Genomic DNA, 22914 nt, shown 5'->3' with positions numbered 1-22914 from the left:
GGAATCATGTAGAGCTTATACTTTAGATAATTGATTAGTTTGGATAAACACATTTGAAGACCTATAACTCATGAACTTATGATTATGTTTTTTAAATTGTGTTGTTGGGTGTAGATATAATCATAGATTAATCGCTTGGATAAAGGTTTGACCATTTAGAACTTGTGTATAAAGCCTTTTGATTTTGAGGTGTTCCTAAGTTATGCTTATTGACTGACTTAGGGCATCTTACGAGACTCATAGGTTAACTAAGAGGACTTCTGGATATGTTCCAATCGACTTTGCTGCGTATAGGAAATTTATATTTGCTAGATATAGTTGATTGGCCTCTTAGCAATACCTATGCAATCAAGTGGCTAATGAGTTATTATCATGTTACTATCATATTTAAACTCTTTAGTTTGTTGAACAATAAAAGTCTAGTAAATTAACTAAGGAAAACTCTTCAATGGCCAAAAGAGTTATGCCTCATTTAAAGGTTTTAGTTAATCTTTCACATACGACACTCAGGACGTGTCATAAGTCATGGATCGATAATGGAGTTTTTAAATAATGTAAAATCACTTATTAACATATCATAGGTCAAATCACAAATTAGTCCTTTAAACTTATAACAACCCAACGCTCACTAAGAAAGAACTTGTAGAATTCAACTCATCTATGATTTCCTTAATATTTAATTGAGTTTTAGTGAAATCTAAACCTTTAAATTTTATTATAGGAAAAAGATGATTACGTTCATTTCAAACACCTCTCAAGAGATAAATCATGAGATCAATTTATAACCAATTGTCAAATGGATAAGAGATGAGAGGAATTTTTTTTCCTTGAAGATACACGTCCGTGAGAAATTGATCTCTTGAGCCTTTAAATCTTATAAACATTGCATGAATGACTAATTACTTTTAATTCCCCTTGAATTGAAGTAAGAAGAATCTTGCTTTTAATAGTCCCACATCTGAATTTACTAAAGTAAATCGGACAAAGAGCAATTATAAAGTAGGACAAAGATCGATGTATCAACTCATACCTTTCTCGGCCTTTTGGCTAAGATCAAGTGTAGTATCTGTTCTTATCAGTTTAATATCATGATATGTGGGCCATTGGCCCACTATGATATTAAATTAATTTTTAAGTGGGGGAGGGCTCATCACAGCAGCTTGCTGCTGGAGCTCTCAGGCGTCGCCTGGGTGTTGCACTACTGCACAGGCCTGGCGCACCCCTATCAAATCCAATTTTCAAATGTTAATTAATTTATGCATATATGATTAATTTTTAAATATTTTTTATTAACAATTAATTGACTTTCTAATTTGATGAGCATCTTTCATGCATGCAAGAAATATTAGCGTTTCTGTAGTTGTAATGACCAACGTACAATAGGTGCAAAGGAAAGAAAGAAATGTAAGGGAAGGGAGGAGAGGATTTTAAGTTGTATCTTTCTTATATTATCCAGTATCAATACTTTATCTCCATCTCTACTTAAACAATTGACATGATAAAGCATATCAACAATGTAAGACATGAACCACAATGTTAGAACCATATTTAAATTCGGCTGAGGCTTAATTACATATGTAATCTTATAACTGAATTCAATTTAAATGTCCCAGACAACTACATAGTTATAGGAAGTTGATGATTAAATAGCTAATCTTATATTTAAATAGTACATTTAGCTTTAGTAGGTTTATAACAGATTAATGTTGCATATATTCTACCAATTTATCCATTGATAAAAATGGTACAAGTAACTACATATTTCAATATTTTTTTGATATTTAGTTTAATTTTGACGAAAGTCGGACCTAATTTATATCTTAAATATGATATGTTATGTGGCTTTGAACTCATCCAATTTAAACCTTTAAACTTATAACAACTCAGTATTTTTTTGATATTTAGTTTAATTTTGACGAAAGTTGGACTTTTATATCTTAAATATGATATGTTATTTGGCTTTGAACTCATCCAATTTAAACCTTTAAACTTATAACAACTCAGCGCGCATTAAGAAAGAACTTATAGAATTCAATTCATCTATGTTTTCTTTTATATTTAATTTAGTTTCGGTGAAATCTATTTTTTTTATATTAGATATCTAGATCTAATATGGGATAAATGATCTCTCATATTTCACTAAGTAAATCCAAGAAATATACTAGCTCATGATGTGACATTCATGCAAATTAGAAATTCAATTGTTGCAAGTGCCCTTGCTAAAGATTGAACTCTTATTGTTCGGAAGAAATACCCCGTCATTTGCCAGCATGCCACACCTTAAGGGTATGAAATCTGAGATTTTTTTAGTTGACACTAAGTATCTAGCCTTTCAGGCCAACTAATCATGGGGGATCGATTCAGTCCTATAGAAGTTTTTCACCTATCACTAGGGTAAATTAGGAAACACTCACAACAGACGACCTAGCAATCCAACTTTCTTAGATCAATCCCTCATTGAAGAAAATTCCTCCAATAATTTGTCATAACTAAGACTCAATCCTTAGATATCTGAGAAACTACGAAGATGTTTTGCCGCTACACCGTAATCCCAAGGGTGAAATACAAGCCTTTAGATCTTATAAACATGGTAGGACTGATTAATTAGTTTTGATTTAACAACCTTGTTTTTAATAGTCCCACATCCGAATTTTCCAAAGTAAATGGGACAAAGAGCAATTATAAAATAGGCCAGGGCTCGTGATAACAACTCATACCTTTCTCGGCCTTTTGGCTAAGATCAAGTGTAGTATCTGTTCTTATCAGTTTAATATCTGATACGTGGGCCATTGACCCACTATGATATTAAATTAATTTTTAAGTGGGGGAGGGCCCGTTACAGTAGCTTGCTGCTGGGGTTCTCAGGCGTCGCCTGTGAGTTGCACTACATCACTGGCCTGGCGCACCCCTATAAATCAAGTTTTCAAAAGTTAATTAGATGAGGGCTTCATGGATAAAACAGATAGAAATTGTATTTACACCTTTCAAATAAGTGGGCCATGTGATGTTGATGTGTATCGATGATATCAATTGATTTTTGCAAGTATGATTTGATTTTGAGCTGTGGCCTGTTAATTTATTAAGTTAAATGTTTTTATTATGTTTTTGTTTTGTATTCAATAATTAAGGGACTTTCTAGTTTGATGAGCATGTTTGATGCATGCAAGAAATACTAGTGTTTCTGTAGTGTACGAGAGGTTCAAAGGAAAGAATGATCTACGCGAGGAGAGGATTTGTTTAAGTCGTATATCTTTCTTATATTATCCATACCAAGCCAAAGTATAATAATATTCCGCCCCATCTCGACTCAAACAATTACATGATAAAGCACATCAACATTATTAGAACCACATTTTAATTCGGCTGAGGCTTAATTACATATGTAATCTTATAACTAATTCAATTTAAATTAATGTCAGATAACTAAAATATGAGCCTTTAGATCTTATAAACATAGTAGGACTGATTAATTAGTTTTGATTTAACAACCTTGTTTTTAATAGTCCCACATCCGAATTTTCCAAAGTAAATCGGACAAAGAGCAATTATAAAATAGGACAGAGATCAAAATAGCAACTCATACCTTTCTCGGCCTTTTGGCTAAGATCAAGTGTAGTATCTGTTCTTATCAGTTTAATATCTGATACGTGGGCCATTGGCCCACTATGATATTAAATTAATTTTTAATTGGGGGAGGGCCCTTTACAGTAGCTTGCTGCTGGGGTTCTCAGGCGTCGCCTGTGAGTTGCACTACATCACTGGCCTGGCGCACCCCTATCAAATCAAAATTTCAAATGTTAATTAGATGAGGGCTTCATGGCTGAAATAGAAGTAAAATTGCATTTATACTTTTCAAATAAGTGGGCCATGTGATGTTGATGGGTATCGATGATATCAATTAATTTATGCAAGTATGATTTTGAAGGAAAGAATTAATGATCAACGGGAGTAGAGGATTTGTTTAAGTCGTATCTTTCTTAATTATATTATCCATACCAAGCCAAAGGATTAATATTCCTCCCCATCTCGACTCAAACGATTACATGATAAAGCACATCAACATTATTAGAACCACATTTTAATTCGGCTGAGGCTTGATTACATATGTAATCTTATAACTAATTCAATTTAAATTAATGTCAGATAACTACATAGTTAATATGATATGTTATGTGGTGAACTCATCCAATTGATTGATTGATTACCCTGGTTTTCTTTTGTATTGAAGCTTGAGGTCTGAGGAATCTTATTTTTAATATTCCCACATTGAAAGGTACCACATCAAATTGAACTAGGAGCAAATTGAACTAGTTACGCTTGGAGATGTACGTTCTTGAAGTATGGAGTTGCTGGGATTGTTAGTTTGTGACTAAGATCAGCCTACCAAGTTGTGAAGAAGCTACTGAAACCTGGAGGCCAGGCTGCTACGAAACCTGGAGGTTGTCTCAGGTTGTTGTAGGTGTCCCCAAAGATAGGAAGAACAGAGATACTCAAAATGAAGGCCAGCGTGATAGTTTCTTTCTTGTTGCAGATAGGTGATATTGAATCAATGGGAAAGGAAAGGGCTTTTGCTAGGGCGCCTATAGTTCCACCAATGTTGGATGCTGGCGTACAAAAGGAATTGGGATGTCAAGGTTTGCAGGTGGAATCCAAAGGAGTAGACAGAAGCAATGAGTTAAAGGAATCATCGAGCATTTTTGTCGCCCTTGGGGAGGAGGATACAAGCACAGAAACTTTCAGAGTCAATGAAGGAGAGAAGGTTGCACAAAGCGTGTCTGTTAAAGTGCTGGGCAGAACTATAGAGAAGGTTGGATTAGGCTCATGGTTGAACCTGTTCAAAGAGAATAGGAAACAGCAAGGTGGTATAGGCTTAAAGAAGATTCACATCGCATCAAAGGTAGTCGAGATCCCAGAGCAGTCCTTGGACAAAGTGGAGGATACATGGCGATACTACCTCATTGGTTACTTCTTGATGCGTTTTCCATGTGATGCAGGTGCCATAGGTGATGTAGCTCCTCCTAAGATAATAGTCAAGAGTCAAGCGAGAGTTAAGATTCACGATGAACTGACAAGATTAGTCCATATGAATCCGGAAGAACTGATCCCACTAGGGTAAAATAGATGTCGCCTCCAACTCTGACCACACCTCAGTCTCAGCGTGAGCTCGATCCTTAATCTCGTTCAGGCCTCCAAAGCAGTTTTATCTTGGCCATCTCAGTTCCAAGTCTCATCTCGATCATCTCAATCCGTAGTCTCATCTCGGTCATCTCGATCTCAGCCAGTCTCAATCTTGACCCTCTCTCTATCTTGGTCATCTCAGTCTCGACCATCTCGGTCTCAGCCTCGACCTCCATCATCTCATCTCAGTCACGCCATCTCAGCTGGCTCCATCCCGAGTCCTACTTTTATATCTTCTGTGAATCACTGTCTAATATTTTCACAGACACACGATATATGGTCCAAGAATAACAGACGGTTACAAGGTTGTCAGACTTAGTCCCCTCATATACCCCTTTTTTGCATGTAAGGCCAAAAGAAAATGACTATCGAATCTGATTCCCTCGTATGTTTCTATAATGATGTCATCCCGTCAGATGTGAAGATACTCTTAGCGAGTTATAAAAAGTCTAATACGCAGCCTTATTCCAGGTTCCACTCTGAAAACTCTTCTGGCATCATCTTCTTTTTAGGTCTACATTCCATTTCTTTTAAAAAAATCCTAACTTAAGCGTCGGAGTGGTTCACCGAGACTTTCCGATGCCAGTCTAATCTCTTTCTGAAGTGTTTTTTAGGTTCTTATTATTGAATCAAGGTGGACCGACAAGAGGAGGGTGAATTGTCCCTGAAAATAAAATATGAATCTCTTACGTTTCCTTGCAAAGATAGAAGTTAGCAGCAATCAATTAAATAAACAAATATTAATTAAACTAAACAAATGGTAAAAGGCAAATATGCACAGATGTACCTAATTACAACCTAGGTGTACTTGATTACAACCTAGGTGGTTGTAAGCTAAGGCGGTTGAAGCTCAACTATGCAAATCTCCTTCTGACAAAAAAGCCTTTTATAGAACTTTGAAGCACAAGACAGAAGCTAGAAGAGAATACAATTTCAGTGTTGAGTTTTCTTCTAACTTCTAAGCCTATTTATAGTCTAAGCCAACTGATCTTGACCATTGATCGTAGATTGGCTTTGATCGTAGTTGTTGATTAAATAAGGATAAATTTTATCTTTAATAAAAGATAAAGAGAATTATCCTTAATAAAAATTAAATATTTATTTTTTATATGATAAAAGATAAATTGATCAAATCTTATCTTTTTTTTCTTCTTCAAAAGTCATGTCCAAAAGGTCCAAGTCTAAGTCTTCTACTCTAGTCAAGTCAATAGTCAAAAGTCAACATATTTGACTTTTGTTGACTTTTGTAGAATCATCGATTGGGTGATTTCTGACCAACCGGAGTCAGGCTCACCCGAACCCAACTCCGGCCTTTTTCCCCTTGAGCGTACTTCCTTCTGGCTTCTCGTCCCTCAGACGTTACGCATGTCCTTTTCGCTCCATCGGTGTACTCTTCCGCAGCTTTTGTGTCCCTCGATGCACTGAGCTTGTCGGCTCACTTCTCCGTGTCATCCTTCTCGTTCGCTACATCTTATGCTCAACTTCCTCCGTTCCTAAGCTCCTACATACTTAGACAGAAGGATCAGAAATACACAGGACCTAACCTAACTTAGTTGATCACATCAAAACTAACCAAGACACCAACACTTATCATCTTCCTCATTGACTTCGTCTAGGAGGTCGCACACGCCGGACTGTTCGCTGATTGGTGGCTTAATCTTCCGCAGTATTTGATTGGAACACCATGCAAGGCTATGGCATTGTTACAACTTTGTGACTCCTGGAAAGTCCCTTGTTCATATTCGATACACTCAAGTGGGTGGCTGATTCAACAGTGAGAAGGAAAGGAAGTGTAATGACATTTTGTGTTTGGTAATTGTTTCAAGTGTTTTAGATTTGATGATCATGAAATTAAACACTTTCTACCATCCGGCCTCTCGGAAACGTAATGACATTAATTGTTTCAATCGGAGGGGAAACTCCTCTTTTTAAGTTCTTCAACATGGGGACTAAACATTTGGATTTTTTGAAGTTGGTCTAAGTAGAATGGACTTAAAGTTCATACACAACACGACAATTTACTTTGTGTATGAGGATGAAATCACATAAGGGCGCCCTTAAACACTTGAACAAAGGGCACTGCGCACACATCTCGCCCGAAGGAAATCCAACAACAAAACCAAGCAGAACCGGATAATCAAAGACTGTGGGATGCATCTACAGAAATGAGGAGGAAGGCACTCATGCTGAGTGAAGCTAAAAGATAATTCTACCAGCAAAAGGCTAAAAATAGTTTCATCATGAACAATGATAGACGTACCAAATTCTTTCATGAAGCAAAATCATTTGGTCTCTGTTTGCAAAGTTGATGGTACACTGACTACGTCCCAACAAGAAGTTATTGCTAAGTCTGTGAAGTAGTATCTAAATCTGTTGGGGGGTGGAAACTTTGAGAAGATTGATTTCCAGGCTGTGGCAACCATTGCAACCATATATAACCTTACACTAAGCGATAGCAATCAACAAACTTGTTACAAAATAGGAGATCCAAGGAAATCCTATTCAGATGACAAGTTCTCTGGACCGGATGGATATTCTTCATGTTTTGTTGGAATGCATTTCTTGGAAGTTGTATTGGAATCCTTCACAACTGAGTCCTCGTTGAGGCAAGTAAATCACACGGAAATCATGTTAGTGCCAATAGTGAGTCATGCACAAAAAGTGGAGGACTTTAGACTGATAGTTTACTGTAATGCCATCTATATAGTCATCTCTTAAATTATTTCTAGATTTTGAATTCCATAATGGATCCGACACAAACAATGTTTATTGAAGGGAGAAGCTAGCATTTCAGATAATACTCGCCTAGCCCAAAAGCTTTTGGATAGTATGGGGTTCACTAGCAAATTAATCGGATGGGATGGGTGGAGTGTGTGACAAGAGTCTCATTCTGTATAAAGGCGAATAGTAGTAGATTGCTAAGATTGAGAATTGCAAATTCTAAGTTCAACTACCACCCTAGCTAGCTAGCTATATATATATATATATATACACGAAAATGTTATGTTGCATGGCTCGTGCTATGCGACCCGTGTGCGACACCCACAATCCACCGACGTTGCCGCCGCCCTCGCCGCGTTGTCCGACTACCGCCGGCCGCTGTCTCGGGCGCAATCGACGCGCCACTCGCCGGCGCTCCATCCGACATCGAATTTCCGGCCGAATAGTGGTCGGAATCTGGCGAATTCAGGCTCAATCACGGTCGGCCACGTCGGCATCTCCAACGTCGGCGTTGGAGATTTCCGGCCGACCGCGTGATTTCGCTGTTTCCGATCGAATTACGTCAAATTTCGGCCACTATCCGACCGGAATCCGACGTCGGATGGAGCGCCAACGAGCGGCGCATCGATCGCGCCCGAGGCGGCGGCCGACGGTAGTCGGACGGCGCGGCGAGAGCGGCGACAGCGACGGTGGATCGATGGTGTCGTGCATGGATCACCCAGGAGAAGTTGCGCAACATAACATTTCTTTCTCTATATATATATATAGAGTTTTCTCTATATATATGTCAGCCACGTCGGCATCTCCACGTCGGCGTCGCTCATGAGTCGCGCAGGGAGGAGCACTCAAGATAACAAAATTAATATATATATATATATATATATATATATATATATATATATATATATATATGGTACTAGCAAGAGCTTTAGAGGAAGAATTTTTCACACTACTAGTCTAAATGTGCAGCTGATTGAATTAGTTTGACACTAGTAAATATTGGAAAATTAGAAGAAGTTTAGAATATTATTTTTGCAATGCTTCAATGATCACAAAAATATATATATTTATAGTCATTGTTTTGCCTTGAATTTGATGAGAAAGTTTACAAAGGGAAGAGATACTATAATGTTTTTTAGTTAGCATCATGTATCTAACTTTTAGAACGGACTAATTCAGAGGTGATTGATCCGGTCCCGCGGATATTTTCCACTAGCCATCAAGCAAATTAGAAAACGTTCACGAGCCCATCCAAATAGCTTCTCATTGGAGGAAGAATTTCCTACAGTGCGTCGTAGTTGAGACTCGAGCCTGAGATGCTTGATTATCTATTAAAGGGTCTAACCGCTGCATCGTGACCCTGAGGCTACTTTAACCTAGTCTTGTACCTTCTGCAGCAAGTTTCATTGTACTTCAAAGTATATATATGTGCAAACAAATGCTTCACGTGCTATGGTAACTTCAAGGGAGTGAACTTTAGTTTAATTGAACTTGTTCTTGATTCTAAATTTCAAAAGTGTGTTACCAATTGTCAATTAACTAAATCACTTGTACGTGTTCCAAGGCTTATTGGTAGCGGTGGGATATTTGTCTAACCCTACGCATGCTGCTAGAAAGTAGAGAGTGAAAAGAGTTCAAACAAAGAAAAAAAGGTTGAAGAATATTAGAATATCATTAATCATAGTTTGAAATTAATCGTGGTTCAAAATTTCACATCATACCAAACAAAATGGTTGAAACCTATAATTTTAATAGTTTATCAAAATTTAATACCACTTGATATAGATAATATCTTTTTTTTCCTTCAATCTTCAATCTTCCATCAACATCATATATCAGAATATCGATGTGATACCAAAATAGTATCATTTCAGTTAAATACTGAAACTTCAATACAATTTAAGATTTAGACTTTGTTTAGAATTTTCATGCAAGCTTTTGGTTCAATCAATGCAATCAATATGATCGTATTCAAATGTCAAAACATAGTACCACTACATTTGAAAATTCTTGATTTTATTGAAAAGTATGTGTATAATAATGCTAATTTGAGAAGAAAACTAACAAATGAGATGAAGATATTAAATAACTTTAATCTTGTTATAATCTTTTACTTTGACATTTTTTAATGTTTACATATTTCATGTGTTGTAGATGAATAATTTTTTGACTTATGGATTCAATGCTCTAAACTCACAGAAGTCAGCAATTCATGTTAATTTTAAGTCAAATTTATCATTTAGGTCAAATGGGAAGTCATAATCCAATGATTTATAGTTAAGAGTTTTTGTAAAATGCAAGGAAACAAAGAAGCGAACCATTTTGTTTTTTTTTTTTTGTTTTTGTTCTAAATTATTAAATTTGATATAGTAGAGTTTATAAAATGATCTTTTAAATTATTTTATATATGATAAAATTAATATTACTTTGATTAGGAAGAGGAAAGAGTTGAAAAAGAAAAGAAAATTGTGCTTGAGGAAAGTAAGACAAATGCCACTAAAGATCTTTAAAATGAAAGCCATCCACATTTTAATTAAATAGTATTCATGTTTCATTCATCCGTTAACAGAGATTGATTATCTATAAAAGTAATCTCAGTGGTCCAATCTCAAAGGCACAGTAGTGGAGATGGAAGAATATTGGAAGATGAAATGAAATCAAATAAGTCTGTGCCAAAACTGTCAGTCTCGAAGATGGTGATCTTGTTGTCCTACCTTGGACTTCAACAAAAGATCCTCACTAGTTTAATATTACACAATTATGATGGCAATAAACATTTCAGGAATCATTATTTTCTCAGGAAAAGATCTATGAACTTTTCTGTAGCTACTTCGCCTACTTCAAGATGTTAAATTACAGGTGGAGAAAGATATTACAGTCTCAACTCATCTCGTTCTCGTTTGATCGTAGTTTCCTTTTGAAACTCCAAAACATTAATCTAATCTTAATTCAAAATTGAAAAGTTTATATCTATCGACGCATCAAGTGATGCCCGATCTCGATTCTCGCCGCCTGGGTGTGATTCTGTCGTGCGCGCCCAGTTTTTTGCGTATGTGATTATGTGACGACGATGCCGGTGAAGAAGAGTTGGCCGCCGGAGCAGGGCGAGCTGGCGATCTCCGGCGATCGTTTGCGGGCTTTTGAGCTGTGTTTCTCCTGGTACTCGTCGGCCACCATCTTCTCGTAACGACACTCCATGCTACAGAATGCCTTCTCTCTGTTACGGAATCAAAATTCGCGCATCGGTTAGAAGGAAACGGTACGGCAACAGATCTGATTTGTCGGGGGAATCACAAATTTGGGGAGAATTTTCAACCTGTACATGAAGATATCTTCGCCATGGAGCTTCTTCCTACACGCGTAGCAATTGCTGAGGAAGTCAGTAGCGCAAGACTCCTCGGCGACCGCCACCGGCGAGTCGCCGCCTTGAGCCCTCGCTCCACCGCAGAACCCCACACTAAACCCAGCGCGGCCGGTCGGGACGGAGGAGCCACATCTCGCTCTCGGAGAACAGATCGTCATCGGCGCCGCGGCGTGGAGCTTCCTGCGGCTGGGTCCGGCGTCGTCGTCGAGGGCCACGGCGATGCCGAGGCCGACGCGGCCGCTGTCGCGATCCCACCACCTCCGGCCGATTGGCTCGGCCTGATGCACCATCTCGATCGATCGGGCGACGCACGGAGAGTGAGGATTGGGGAGGCGGAAGGGGAAGGGGGGACGAACTCGGGCTCCTGCACGCTGTTTTAAAGACTTCGTCTTCCTATTTGTCTATCTTTGTCCTTTTCGCATCCCAACATTTGTTTACCCATTATTTTACTGTTCGTGGGGATCAAAGCGGGTGATTATTGCTCGTCGATGATTGGCTGTACAAAACCAGGGTATGAGAAAAATAAGGTGGGCGAAAGCGTCAGAAAATCCAGACCGTCAAAGTACATGATCTACGGTTAAGACTGAAACTGAGGGCCGGAGAGGGGCGTGGCGAGGAGCCATCTCGATGGCGACCGGGAGATGGCGAGATGTCGCAGTGCCGGAAGCTGCGGTAGTGCGGGACGGCGGGACCGCAGTACAGCGACCTACACGCGTCGATTGCCCTCTGGCGACATGATTGGTTTTTCATTCTCGCACTCGGATTGCATCGGAAGAAACGGAGGGCACTTTGGTCATTTAAAAACCCCACGATATAACGAGATGAGGACATCGCAATGACGTGTTAGGCCGGACCCACCTGCGTACCACGCGTCGATCTCGTGAGTCTCTATGCATCACGTCTCATTAGACCCGAGCCACGTGACACGGGTGGGCCAGCCTCCTTCGATGGATGCGCCTATCTATGGGCTCAGAGATGGCGACCGCTGCCAACCGACCCGGATTGGGGCCCAACGGTACAATTTTTTTAAGGAAAAAATTATTTTAAAAAATTCATTTTCAACATTTAAAGGTTAAAAATATTTATTTAAAATATTTTAAAAATAAATAAATAGGTTATGAAAAAAAATCTAGAGTGCTTTTTAACAAAAATAAATTTAACGTGCTATTTTAAAATTCATATATAGTGTATGTGTAAATACTAGGATTGATGATGGATAAAGCCGACAAATAAAGGCATTAAAAGGTTTCGGAAGAAAACCAAAGGCATCAACAAAAGTTTAGAAAGTGAAAATGACATAAAGAAAAATAAATATTACTTTAATTTTTGGTGGCCATTTATTTATTTATTTATCTCAAAGAAGCAAATCATGTGGTGGACATTGGGAATCTTGCACAATTGGATTGGATGTGAAATCTCAATCCATCAATTAAGAAATAAAGCTTTAAAAGACTTTGGAAATAAAGATAGAATAAATTATAAGAATCAATCTGTTAAAATTTTAAAATAATTTTAGTTTATTTTCACAAACTGTAAATTGAACACTAAGGACTTATTTGCATCTAATTTAATGCACAAAATTTAAAATTTAATATCATGATTGAAAATTCATTGAGATAGGAATCTTGACCAAGTTTTCAGCTTCTTGATGTTGTTATCAATTATAACCTCCTCCATTTGTTTAAATACAAAGTAATGGTGGGCTAACTAATCTGCCAATTTGCTCAGGGTGTGATCATGCAGCACATTGTTTAATCCCCATGGGGCTCATTTCCTATGAACTCGTGGAACATGCTCTTCCAAGTCCAGCTAAGCCATTTTGTCATCTAACAACTAGTGAATTGAATTTTATTGAAGAGAATGCATGTAAAAGGTTCTCTTTACATGATATTTTTATAAGATTAAGATTCTCTTCGTGAAAATAGTTCGAGATTGGATATATTATAGGGCTCTTATGTAGTGGTGTTAGGAGAGGAAAAGATTAACCGAGCAGGGCTCGAGTCACCTTGGTCCAGGTCATAAAACATTGCCCTTTCTTCAGTATACTTCTTTCGATTGTATTCACTTACTATTCTATTATGAAATGCTTAAGTTATCGTTAAACAAAACTTGTGTGTCATAAATCAAGAAAAAATTTTAGCAACAAAAGAACAATGATGAAAAATGTGTTCACTGCTAGTCCAAGGAAACATGTCAATGTGTTCTACCGTATAAAACGAAGCACAGTGCCCAGCATTTTAAATACAGGAAAAAGATGAAAAATCACCCAGCATATATAACTTCTAAACAATATAAAAAACGAGAATGCACCTACAGTACAGAGAATATATGAGGCTATTTATCAGACATTTTCGAACATTTGCTTTAGGTCATGAGTTATGATTACTTGTAGGGAGCGAACAGGATGGATGAGTTGTGCCCGCCAAAGCCGAAGGAATTAGATAGTGCTACCTTCACATCTAATCTCTCCTTTTTTGGACCCACTAGCAAATTCGTGTCCTGAATTAAGAAAAAAGAAACTCCACATTCAATGTTTAGTAATGTAGATGGGTAACATGTCGGCTAAGGCACTAGAGATTAGTGTCATATCTATACTCTAAAAAGCATACCACGCTTTTCTCAGGATTGTCCAGATTGATGTTTGGATGAACCCAACCTGTTCGAATAGTCTGCAAAATGACCAAGAGTAACGTTTAAACAGCGAAGAAAGAAAGTTCGAGGAACAAGCAACCACAAATTTCTCAGTATAAACCATTTTAAGTTACATGATTATCTATGCATCTTCCAGGCACATTTCTGAGGAAAAGAAAAGCCGGGGCATATTTTTGAAAAATTTCATTAGGATAGCCCAAACCACTAAAACTACATGTTTTTCTTGATTTTTTTGAGAACAATGTCATATGAACTTATGTGTGATAAAGAGCCTGTTTGGTATACATCCTCAGACAATCTGGTTTCCAGATGTATCCAATGTAATAATATCACAATCTTTTGCAGGTTCAGCACTAAGTGAGGACTTAATACAATAAGAAAGACAATAAAAATGGAAGTACAGGCTATCATCCAAAAATAGCAAACTGTCCAATATGAACAAATTATGACAACTAGAGCAGTTAATGCACCTGGGTTTTGACACATCTAACGCCTGCTCAAGTAGGTGCTGACTTGATTTCGACTATCTCATGAATTCCAATGAAAATGCTCAAGTACAATTAGCGAAGCACAAAGTTCTTTGCTAGGCTTTTGTATTTATGAGGAAATTTATACAAACACACCATTTTTAGTGGCAGTTTTTGTAATACCAAGATTTCTTTCCATCATCAAATTAACTTTTCCCTTCAGTTGCTACTATTTGGAACTATGCAACATTTATGACATGTTTCCAAACCAGCATGAATGCAAAACAGACCTATTTGTCATATGTAAGTGTCCCACCTCCGAAGCTAAGCCATATGATCTTAATCTATAGAGGAAAGATATATATCTGTGCAAGGATTTACAACACAATCCACATTCTTAGTCACCTTAGAAGCATGTTGTACTGGTATATATCCCACTCAGGGGTGTACAAGAATTATTTGTTCTTCAAACAACCATAATTAAAATTCTGAACCAAATCAGAAGTCTCTAACACAAAAATAGGTAGTTCTCAATAACAAAGTGAAGGGACTCACTATTGAAAAGCACATTAGATAATTTTCAGAGTGAGTTAAAAAGCACCTATATCTTGGAAGAGTATGCTAGCAAAAAAAAAGTTTTATGGAACATTGCAAATATCCTCTCAATTGGAAGAACTAAACTTGCTAAAGGAAAAAGATTAAAATGTAACTGCATGTACAAGAGACAAAAATTATATCATAATTCTCAAATTAAACAAATGAAAATTTAAGATGGGCTCAAATGTGCTTAAGAAATCAAGGATTTAAGATTTTATTTTTACTTGCTGTCAAATTTTCCTATAATAATTTTGTAAATTAATATAGGGTAGATGCCCTTTCGAAGTCATCTATAGGTCTAAAGATCATCAACCTATTGATATGATTCTTCTACATGTCACACTTACCACTCCTTTGAGTTTGCTAAGAGTTTTGTTTAGCACATTCGAGAGATTCAAGCTGATATTCAGAGAGATTATATTAGCTTTTGTTCACTAGAGTAATGAAACACTCCAAAATTGACAATGATAGAGTATTATATAAGAGATTATATTTTTGTTCACATTGCCTTGAACATTTCCCCTAAAGCTCTTTTAAAAATGTCAAGCCCATCCTACTTGGTCCTTTCTTATGGCTAGAAAAATTTACACTAACACATATGTTATGGATATGTCGGTCAAAATTAACATTGATCCAATTTTCAATGTAGACAATAGACAACCCATTTTGAGGGGCATTTGAGTCATCTCCTTTGACTATTGATTTGCCACAGATCATGCTCCTATAGTTTTGGTACACATTCTTCCCTTGCCTACATAATTGATACAAACAGTGTTATCTTCCTATGGGAACACTAAGAGGTACTTGGTCCATTGGAGCTCTCAGATATAGACGATTGGATCATTGAAGATGAACTTCATTAAATTGTTCTTAAATATTTAGAGATCCAACATCAAGTGCTACAGCCATCTTCCCTAAAGACGCCTCATGGCCATCTACTTTGTATTCATGTTAACTATCACCAAGTTTGACCTTCTTGCTTCCCTCTCATTCGCCAAGATTAAATTTTACTTGGGGATAATAATGCAGCATACAATTTTAGTATTTAGTTTTAGGGTTAGTTTTACTTCCAAATTTTAAAGTTTTAAAAGTTGCTAATAAGTTTTAAAAGGTTTGTTATATTTATTGGAGTAAATTAGACCTTGTTCTTATAAGAACTAGTTAAGAAAATTATTGCTCTTTAAGTCTTCTATTAAAAGAGCCCAAGCCCTTCTGTAAATTATCTTTTGGTTTAATAAAATGTTCTATTTTATGAATTATTGTCTCTATGTGACATTTGTTCATGTTGGTACAACATCATCTCCACACAAAATTTGTAAAAGTTAAATATACGATCTGACAAGCGCTCAGCATCAAATACGAAATTTGAGAGATTGAGAGGTAAAACTTCAAATGACAAGGAAAGCCAGAAATTTTTACCTGTACAACAGCAACTGCTTCCACTGCACCAGCAGCGCCCAACAGGTGACCAGTCATAGACTTTGTCGAGTTCACTCTCAGCTGCAATTTCCATAATTCATGCATGATATTAATCACACACCTATGGGTTCTTGCTGAAACAACATATAAGAGCTGATATTCTTTTAAATCACACACCTTAGCGTTCTTGCCAAAACATCGGATAAGAGCTTCATATTCTTTTAAATCACCAGCTGGTGTAGATGTTGCATGAGCATTTATGTAGTTAACATCCTCTCTGGATACTCCTGATTCTGATAGCGCCTTCTCTATGCAAAGAATAATACCAGTACCTGATTTAACATGGCCGTTAGAATGCTAATGAATAAATAAATAGACACTAGAGGCAGCATGCCATGTATGCATTCAAACAAAAAGAGTAGTTGCCTTCAGGATGTGGCTCTGTCATGTGGTATGCATCACAAGTGAAGCTTCCACCTAAAAACTCAGCATAGATTTTTGCTCCTCTTTGCTGCAAGATCAAAGGAAACATAAATAATGACAGCTGAAAGAAAAGAGATGGAATTATGAATTTGAAAATATGAATGAATCATCCTTCTAACCTTAGCATGGTCTAGTTCTTCCAGGAGTAGCACACCAGCCCCTTCCCCCATAACAAATCCATCCCGATCCTAATAACCATTAAAAACAAGAACAAAGAATTAGGTTTACAAGGCCACAAACCAGGATATTTCTTTTGGTAAAGCACCAAGCACACGTATGGTTCAATTTATCAGTTTATCAGCAAATTTTCTAACTACACCAAACTGATATGTATGAAATTTCCAAAGTAAAACTATACGAACCCCAATAAACTTGTAAATCCAACTGAACCAATCAATAAATTTTTAAATCTAATAAAACTGAAATAGAAATTAGTAAATTTATAATCTGCACTAAACCAAAACTAAAACTAATAAGCTTATAAAACAAACCAAATCAATCAATAAACTTCTAATCAAATTGAACCAAATCAAATGGTATACCAAATTTAATATAATACAATATATATATATATATATATATATATAGTTTGGTTTTATATATTTATGATTATCCCAAGATATATTGTAAGCAAACTGAAACATATTGGAATTTTAAATCATTTTCTTAAAAACAAAATTTTAATAAGCAGCCCACTATGTTTGTGTGTATCTTTTTTATCTTCTTAAATTCATGATAGGAATGTGCTACATACTTGTGCTTGGTTCCACCTATAGGTTCCTGGATCTGAGATAGGAAATAATAACTAAACAAATAAGTCAAATTTCATAAATATACAACATTAAACACTTCATTAGAAATTTCTAATCATGTTTGTTCACTAGATGATTTATTGTACCAACATAATCCTAAATAAACATTGATGTTGTTCTAGTCCTCCTATACATTTTGATCCATAGATGATTCGTAAAATACAATCTGAGAGTAAATAGGTGTGTCTTCAAGAGATGATAAAATGAAAAAAAAAATTGAGATGATAATGGACATATTTAGAGACTGATATAGTTTTATAATTAGAATAGTTAAATTAATTGGAAAGGCAAGAGATAGAGAAAGAACTTTAGTTAATATAAAAAGAACCATTTAATTGATTTGAGTATTACTACTAGTTTTGCATAAAGGTTCAATGCAGAGATAAGATCCACTCAGCATAGTTGAGCCCCAAATAGTTGAGACAATGACGACTTCAAAGTTACATGAATAAAACATAATAGTAAATATTTGTACATGATTACTTAACTACTGTGATCATATCAGAACAAGAACAGTTTGTGGCTTTGTGTAAAACCAGAACAGGTGTGGAACACTAGAACATGATAAAGACCCAATAAAATGGAAAGCAAGAGCTAACTTTCTGATATTCAGGGAATTCAAAGATAGAAAAAAAAATGAAGTAACATAGACATACAACATCCCAAGGGCGTGATGCTTTAGTCGGATCAGTATTTCTTTGAGAAAGTGCTCTGCATGCTACAAAACCTCCTATCCCTGAAACAACAATAAAATCCATGTAGTTAGTGTGATGAATATAATGTGAAAGTGGTTGGCCTTAAGATGAGTTGTCACACCAATAGGTATGATGGCAGAATCAGATCCACCACAAAGCATCACATCCTGCAATATATGGAGAGCATATGGAAGCATGAACTTTGAGCTTTCATAATAAACAATGGAAGAAGTGAGAAACTTACTGCTTCACCTCGTATGATATGATTTGCTGCATTTAGAATGCAGAAGTTGCTAGTTGCACAAGCAGTTGAAATTGAATAATTAGGACCCATCCATCCCTAAGGACAAAAATCCCAAGGTAAAATTAGAAGTATTTGAAATATTTCTATACAAACTTCCAATTTCTGGCAAGGATAATTGGTCAGACCAGATCCATCGCAAGCATGGCAGATCCCATGTTTGTAGTTGCAAAAGGTACACAAAATGGGTTCATCTTCTTGTACGAGACTCTCAAAGCCTCAATTGCATCATTAAAAACCTATAAGTTTAAATATAAGGGACTATGATTTTTTGAAGATCAAATAATGTAAATGCTATAAATAACAGAGAAATTGTTTAAAGGGTATGGGAGACATCATTAATTTCTTAGAACTTTCTTAGGGGCTTCAGATGCATGTTAAGACACATACTTTCATTCCACCCATTGCAGACCCAATCAGCACACCACATCTTGTTTTTTCAAAGTGGCTCATGACCTCTTCTGTGACTCCACCATCCTCTAGGGCTTTTTTCCCTGCAGTAAGTAAATAGAGCATGAACTTGTCCATCCTTCTTGAAAACTTGGGAGCCACCCACCCTTCTGCAGAAAAGGATTTGATTTCCCCTGCAATTCTCTACAAAATAATCTGTTATCAGCAACCTAACAAAGTCTGTTTTAAACCCTACAGCCCAACCAATTTTCAAAATAGTATATTGAGATATTTTAGTTCATTGCTTTCTATATATTGTGGAACTTTGACAAATCACTTGCTTAAGAGAAAAATACCGTGGGATAATTGGAGCAATCAAATGTGTCGATCTCACTTATGCCACTAATGCCTTCAAGAAGGTTATCGTAGAAGACGCTTAGATCATGGCCTAGAGGACTAACCACGCCCATTCCTGTCACAACAACCCTCCTTTGTTTCATATGCTTACTTTTCTTCTCGCCAAGTTCCTTAGTTGGTTCCAAGGCAACAGCCATTGTTTTTCCTGCAACCCAGTTAGAGTATATTAGTGACTATAACAAATATGACACTCATTGCTCCATTGCTTAACAAGTTTTGACCATCAGGCAATTGACATACATTGACATGCAGTCTGCCCTCTTCTGAAATAAAGCAACCCTTGCCCGTTGTCCTAAAGCCATAGTTATGAATTTCCCACTTTTGGAAGAAAATCATGATAGTATTCCATAGCAAGTACTGAACTGGAAGAACTATGAAATCTGAAAATCCTTGGCAAACCTAGTTGAGCATCCAGTTTAACATTCAAGTCTTTCAAAAGTCTACTCAAACAAATGTGCAAACAACGGAAGAGAAATTATATGCCTAAAGCAAGCAAAGTTCAATTGCTTAGTTGCTCTACATGTCAAAGAAAAGAGCGAATCTTAGTTGGATTATTCTGGCTACTGAAACCCTTAAGTTAAAATGTAGCCAGGAGTTCCACATCCAAGCAATGTCACACCAAATCATGTACCCAAAACTCCATGTACACCAACCAATCACAAACCCAGATCTCGTTAACAACCCTCTAGCGATTCTCAGAACGTATCCAACAAATTAAGAAGGCCAAGATATATTTTATGGCATAATAACAAAGCAATAGACTCGAGTTAACATCGAATAAATAAATCAATCAATCAAATAAATCAGTGTTGTCGGTTGCGGATACCAGATGCAGCGGCGCGGTAATGGGCGGCTCTTCGCGGCGCTCGGTTGCATTCGACTCCCTGAAACCCAAAGAGGAGCGAGATGCGGCCATCGGCACGAAGTGCGGCGACGCCGGAGGAGCGGAAGTCGCATAAACAAGGGTCGAAGGAACTAGAAATGGCCTGGATCTTCGATCCTCGTAGGGGGGAGTGGGAGGAGATCGCCACCAGCCTCCTCCGATGAGGCCTGGCGAGGCGATCCTGGTCGCAGGCTGAGGAGGAGGGCACCGACGCCGCAGTGGCAATCCACGAGCCGAGGGGCGAGGCCACGGCCGCGCCTGCCATTGTAGCGAGGCTCCGGCAACTATTTAGAGGAAGAGAGAGAGGAAGAGAGATGATCGAGAATGGAAACTGAAAAGGAAGAGAGAGAAGGGTTTAGCTTATATAGAGAGACGGCGGAGAGGCTGGGGATGATGGCGAAGAGTTGTTTTGTTGGCCGAGTGGAGGAGGAGAGAGAAACCGTGCGATAGCCAAAACGGCCCCACCCAAAAATAATAATAATAACTAAAATTGTTTCCTTAATAAAAATGTTGGGAATTTATGTGTACTGTATTTAGGAAAATCTTTTCCCCCATCGGCTCACCACTAAAAATCTATTTTCAAAAAAAAGGAAAAAAAAAAGTATTCAAAAGTATGACCAATTAGATCTTCAATCTCTAGTAATTGAGACATGTTATGATTTCTCATAAATCGTAAATAATAATAATAATAATAATTAGCTAGACACACTAAAAATTGTAAATGAAAATGATTTTAAAGAAAGGGGTGATAATTATGAGAAAGTATTCATGCAATCTTCGTAATTACAGAATGTTAAAGTTGCTCCCAATTATATATTATATATTATTGATGACTAAGAACACACGATTGTTTGGTCACCCAAACAAGAATAGTTAATGCAAAGAGTGTGGTATAGTTATTTGTTCATAGAAATATTAGGATAGATAATTCAAGTGACAATGATATGACAAAATGAAATGGTTTAATTATATATGAGATTATCTCTTTATGAATTAGGGCGATTGTTAAGCGTCAATGCTGTGTGCAACAGTGCAAGGAGGGATTTAAAGAAGTGGGAGGGACAATTGGAAAGTAAAAAAGATGCACAATGAATTGAAATAGATGTTTTGGTGAAGTGATTTGTTTTATTTGTCATTGAGATAGTAAATATCTTAAGTTGAATTTAAAATGAACCGGAATATTAATACAAATGTTCAAACTTAGTTTTATTTTTAAATTTATTTAGTTGATTAATGAATTTAATATTATAAATTTATTTATTTATTTTAAGAGTTTTTTAAATTTATTTACAACTTTAATAAGAATATCTCGTTGGTTAGCAACTAGCATTTCAAAGTTATCTTTTCATTAAAAAAAATTAATCTACAATGTACCATAATTAAAAATCAACTCAATACTTATACAGTCATTTAAGTGTAAGCAGTGCAGAACACTTCATGTTCCAGGTGTCAAACCATTTAATACAATATAACATATCACATTTAATGCAAGGCAATTCGTGCATTTCATTTCATTCCTTGACGGAAACTTTGAGATCATCAATTAAGGGTTTTTGCCTATTACTATTATGGAGATTTCGTGGGGTTGTAGCCCTGAAGGGTTCCTTTCAGGGGAGTGGAGAGAGGGAGGGTTGTATGGCAAATCGAAAATGAACTCCATTCACCAAGCCATACGATGACATGGTTTTTTTTGAAAATCTTTTGTAGTTTATTAACTTTGGAGATAAATTATATATGAGAAAAAATTTGATAAAATCTTAAACTAAGTTATCATAGTTCAATCAACTTGATTTGCATTAATTTAATGGGAAATTGAACTCAACTAAAACAAAATTATTAACTTTATTGTTTTTCTTTTTTTTTTTAAGGTAATCAAATGAAGGGCAGTGCTGATTAGTTCCATGATTCATGGATCCAACAGTAGAATTCGATGAAAACGAGGGAACTCTCCCTGCTTTTACAGTGCTTTTCAAGATTCCTAAAAAATTTATTTTTTGTTTAAGTTTACAGTCATATGGTCCCTTGAAATAATGAAAGCGACCATCCGAAAGTGAGAGAAAGATAGCCAACAAGTTAAACACGAACACTACGAAAAATAAGTAGAAATTTCCTACTTGCCGTAGTGAAATTAAGATGTGTAATTCATTTTATGTATTATTTATTCTTAGTAGTCAACAGAGGAAGTCAGTAATGGTGCCATTAATTTCTTGGGGAGATTCCTAATTCATTAGAAGGCAAAGTTACAGCCAATGTAAGTAAACTAGTAATAGATGCAAAATTTGAGTAGCTGATTTTAAAGGTTTAATTGTTCAGGTCCACTAATAATTCAATACCCATTATATAGAATTCATTAGTCAGCATATACAAGAAGATTGTTTTTATATGATAAACTCCAAGCCCTCTCTCAAGTGGATACTACCACATCTATCACTGTAATTGAGAGACTAATGCAATTCAAACCCAGATGAGAAATTGGCAAACCATATATAGACAGAGCTCAAATTTGCAGAGCAGTCAAATGCTTACTGTCAGCTA

The 22914-nt window shown here is 36.6% G+C and overlaps 2 protein-coding genes and 3 non-coding genes across 5 annotated transcripts; 3 read left to right on the top strand and 2 right to left on the bottom strand.

The window, feature by feature from the left end:
* The first annotated feature begins 1026 nt into the window (after nucleotides 1-1026).
* LOC141822603 (U2 spliceosomal RNA) lies at nucleotides 1027-1225 on the top strand. The gene has a single exon (XR_012601330.1). It is a non-coding gene; the product is annotated as a U2 spliceosomal RNA (small nuclear RNA).
* A 1488-nt stretch (nucleotides 1226-2713) lies between these two features.
* On the top strand, nucleotides 2714-2911 carry LOC141822600 (U2 spliceosomal RNA). Its single transcript, XR_012601328.1, has one exon. It is a non-coding gene; the product is annotated as a U2 spliceosomal RNA (small nuclear RNA).
* A 668-nt stretch (nucleotides 2912-3579) lies between these two features.
* On the top strand, nucleotides 3580-3777 carry LOC141822592 (U2 spliceosomal RNA). Its single transcript, XR_012601320.1, has one exon. It is a non-coding gene; the product is annotated as a U2 spliceosomal RNA (small nuclear RNA).
* Nucleotides 3778-10601: 6824 nt separating this feature from the next.
* LOC141822007 (FCS-Like Zinc finger 13-like) lies at nucleotides 10602-11597 on the bottom strand. Its single transcript, XM_074709416.1, has 2 exons — nucleotides 11216-11597; nucleotides 10602-11116 (listed from the first exon to the last, which is right to left on the bottom strand). Exons 1-2 carry the CDS (start codon nucleotides 11551-11553, stop codon nucleotides 10957-10959), a joined length of 498 nt encoding a protein of 165 aa, XP_074565517.1. The 5' UTR covers nucleotides 11554-11597; the 3' UTR covers nucleotides 10602-10956.
* Nucleotides 11598-13461: 1864 nt separating this feature from the next.
* Nucleotides 13462-20712, bottom strand: LOC141821389 (3-oxoacyl-[acyl-carrier-protein] synthase II, chloroplastic-like). Its single transcript, XM_074708813.1, has 13 exons — nucleotides 20323-20712; nucleotides 19436-19641; nucleotides 19080-19283; nucleotides 18818-18928; nucleotides 18633-18728; nucleotides 18510-18555; nucleotides 18350-18429; nucleotides 17001-17069; nucleotides 16825-16909; nucleotides 16576-16730; nucleotides 16399-16479; nucleotides 13873-13932; nucleotides 13462-13762 (listed from the first exon to the last, which is right to left on the bottom strand). The coding sequence occupies exons 1-13, from the start codon at nucleotides 20642-20644 to the stop codon at nucleotides 13646-13648; spliced, it is 1632 nt and encodes a 543-aa protein (XP_074564914.1). The 5' UTR covers nucleotides 20645-20712; the 3' UTR covers nucleotides 13462-13645.
* Between the last annotated feature and the right edge of the window lie 2202 nt (nucleotides 20713-22914).

Source organism: Curcuma longa, chromosome 2, assembly GCF_044706935.1.
Source record: "Curcuma longa cultivar G26 ecotype Majalengka, Jawa Barat chromosome 2, ITB_CL_G26_1.1, whole genome shotgun sequence".
NCBI classification, from domain to species: domain Eukaryota; kingdom Viridiplantae; phylum Streptophyta; class Magnoliopsida; order Zingiberales; family Zingiberaceae; genus Curcuma; species Curcuma longa.
The sequence above is the reverse complement of the archived record's forward strand: the minus strand, read 5'-3'. Positions and strand labels throughout refer to the sequence as shown.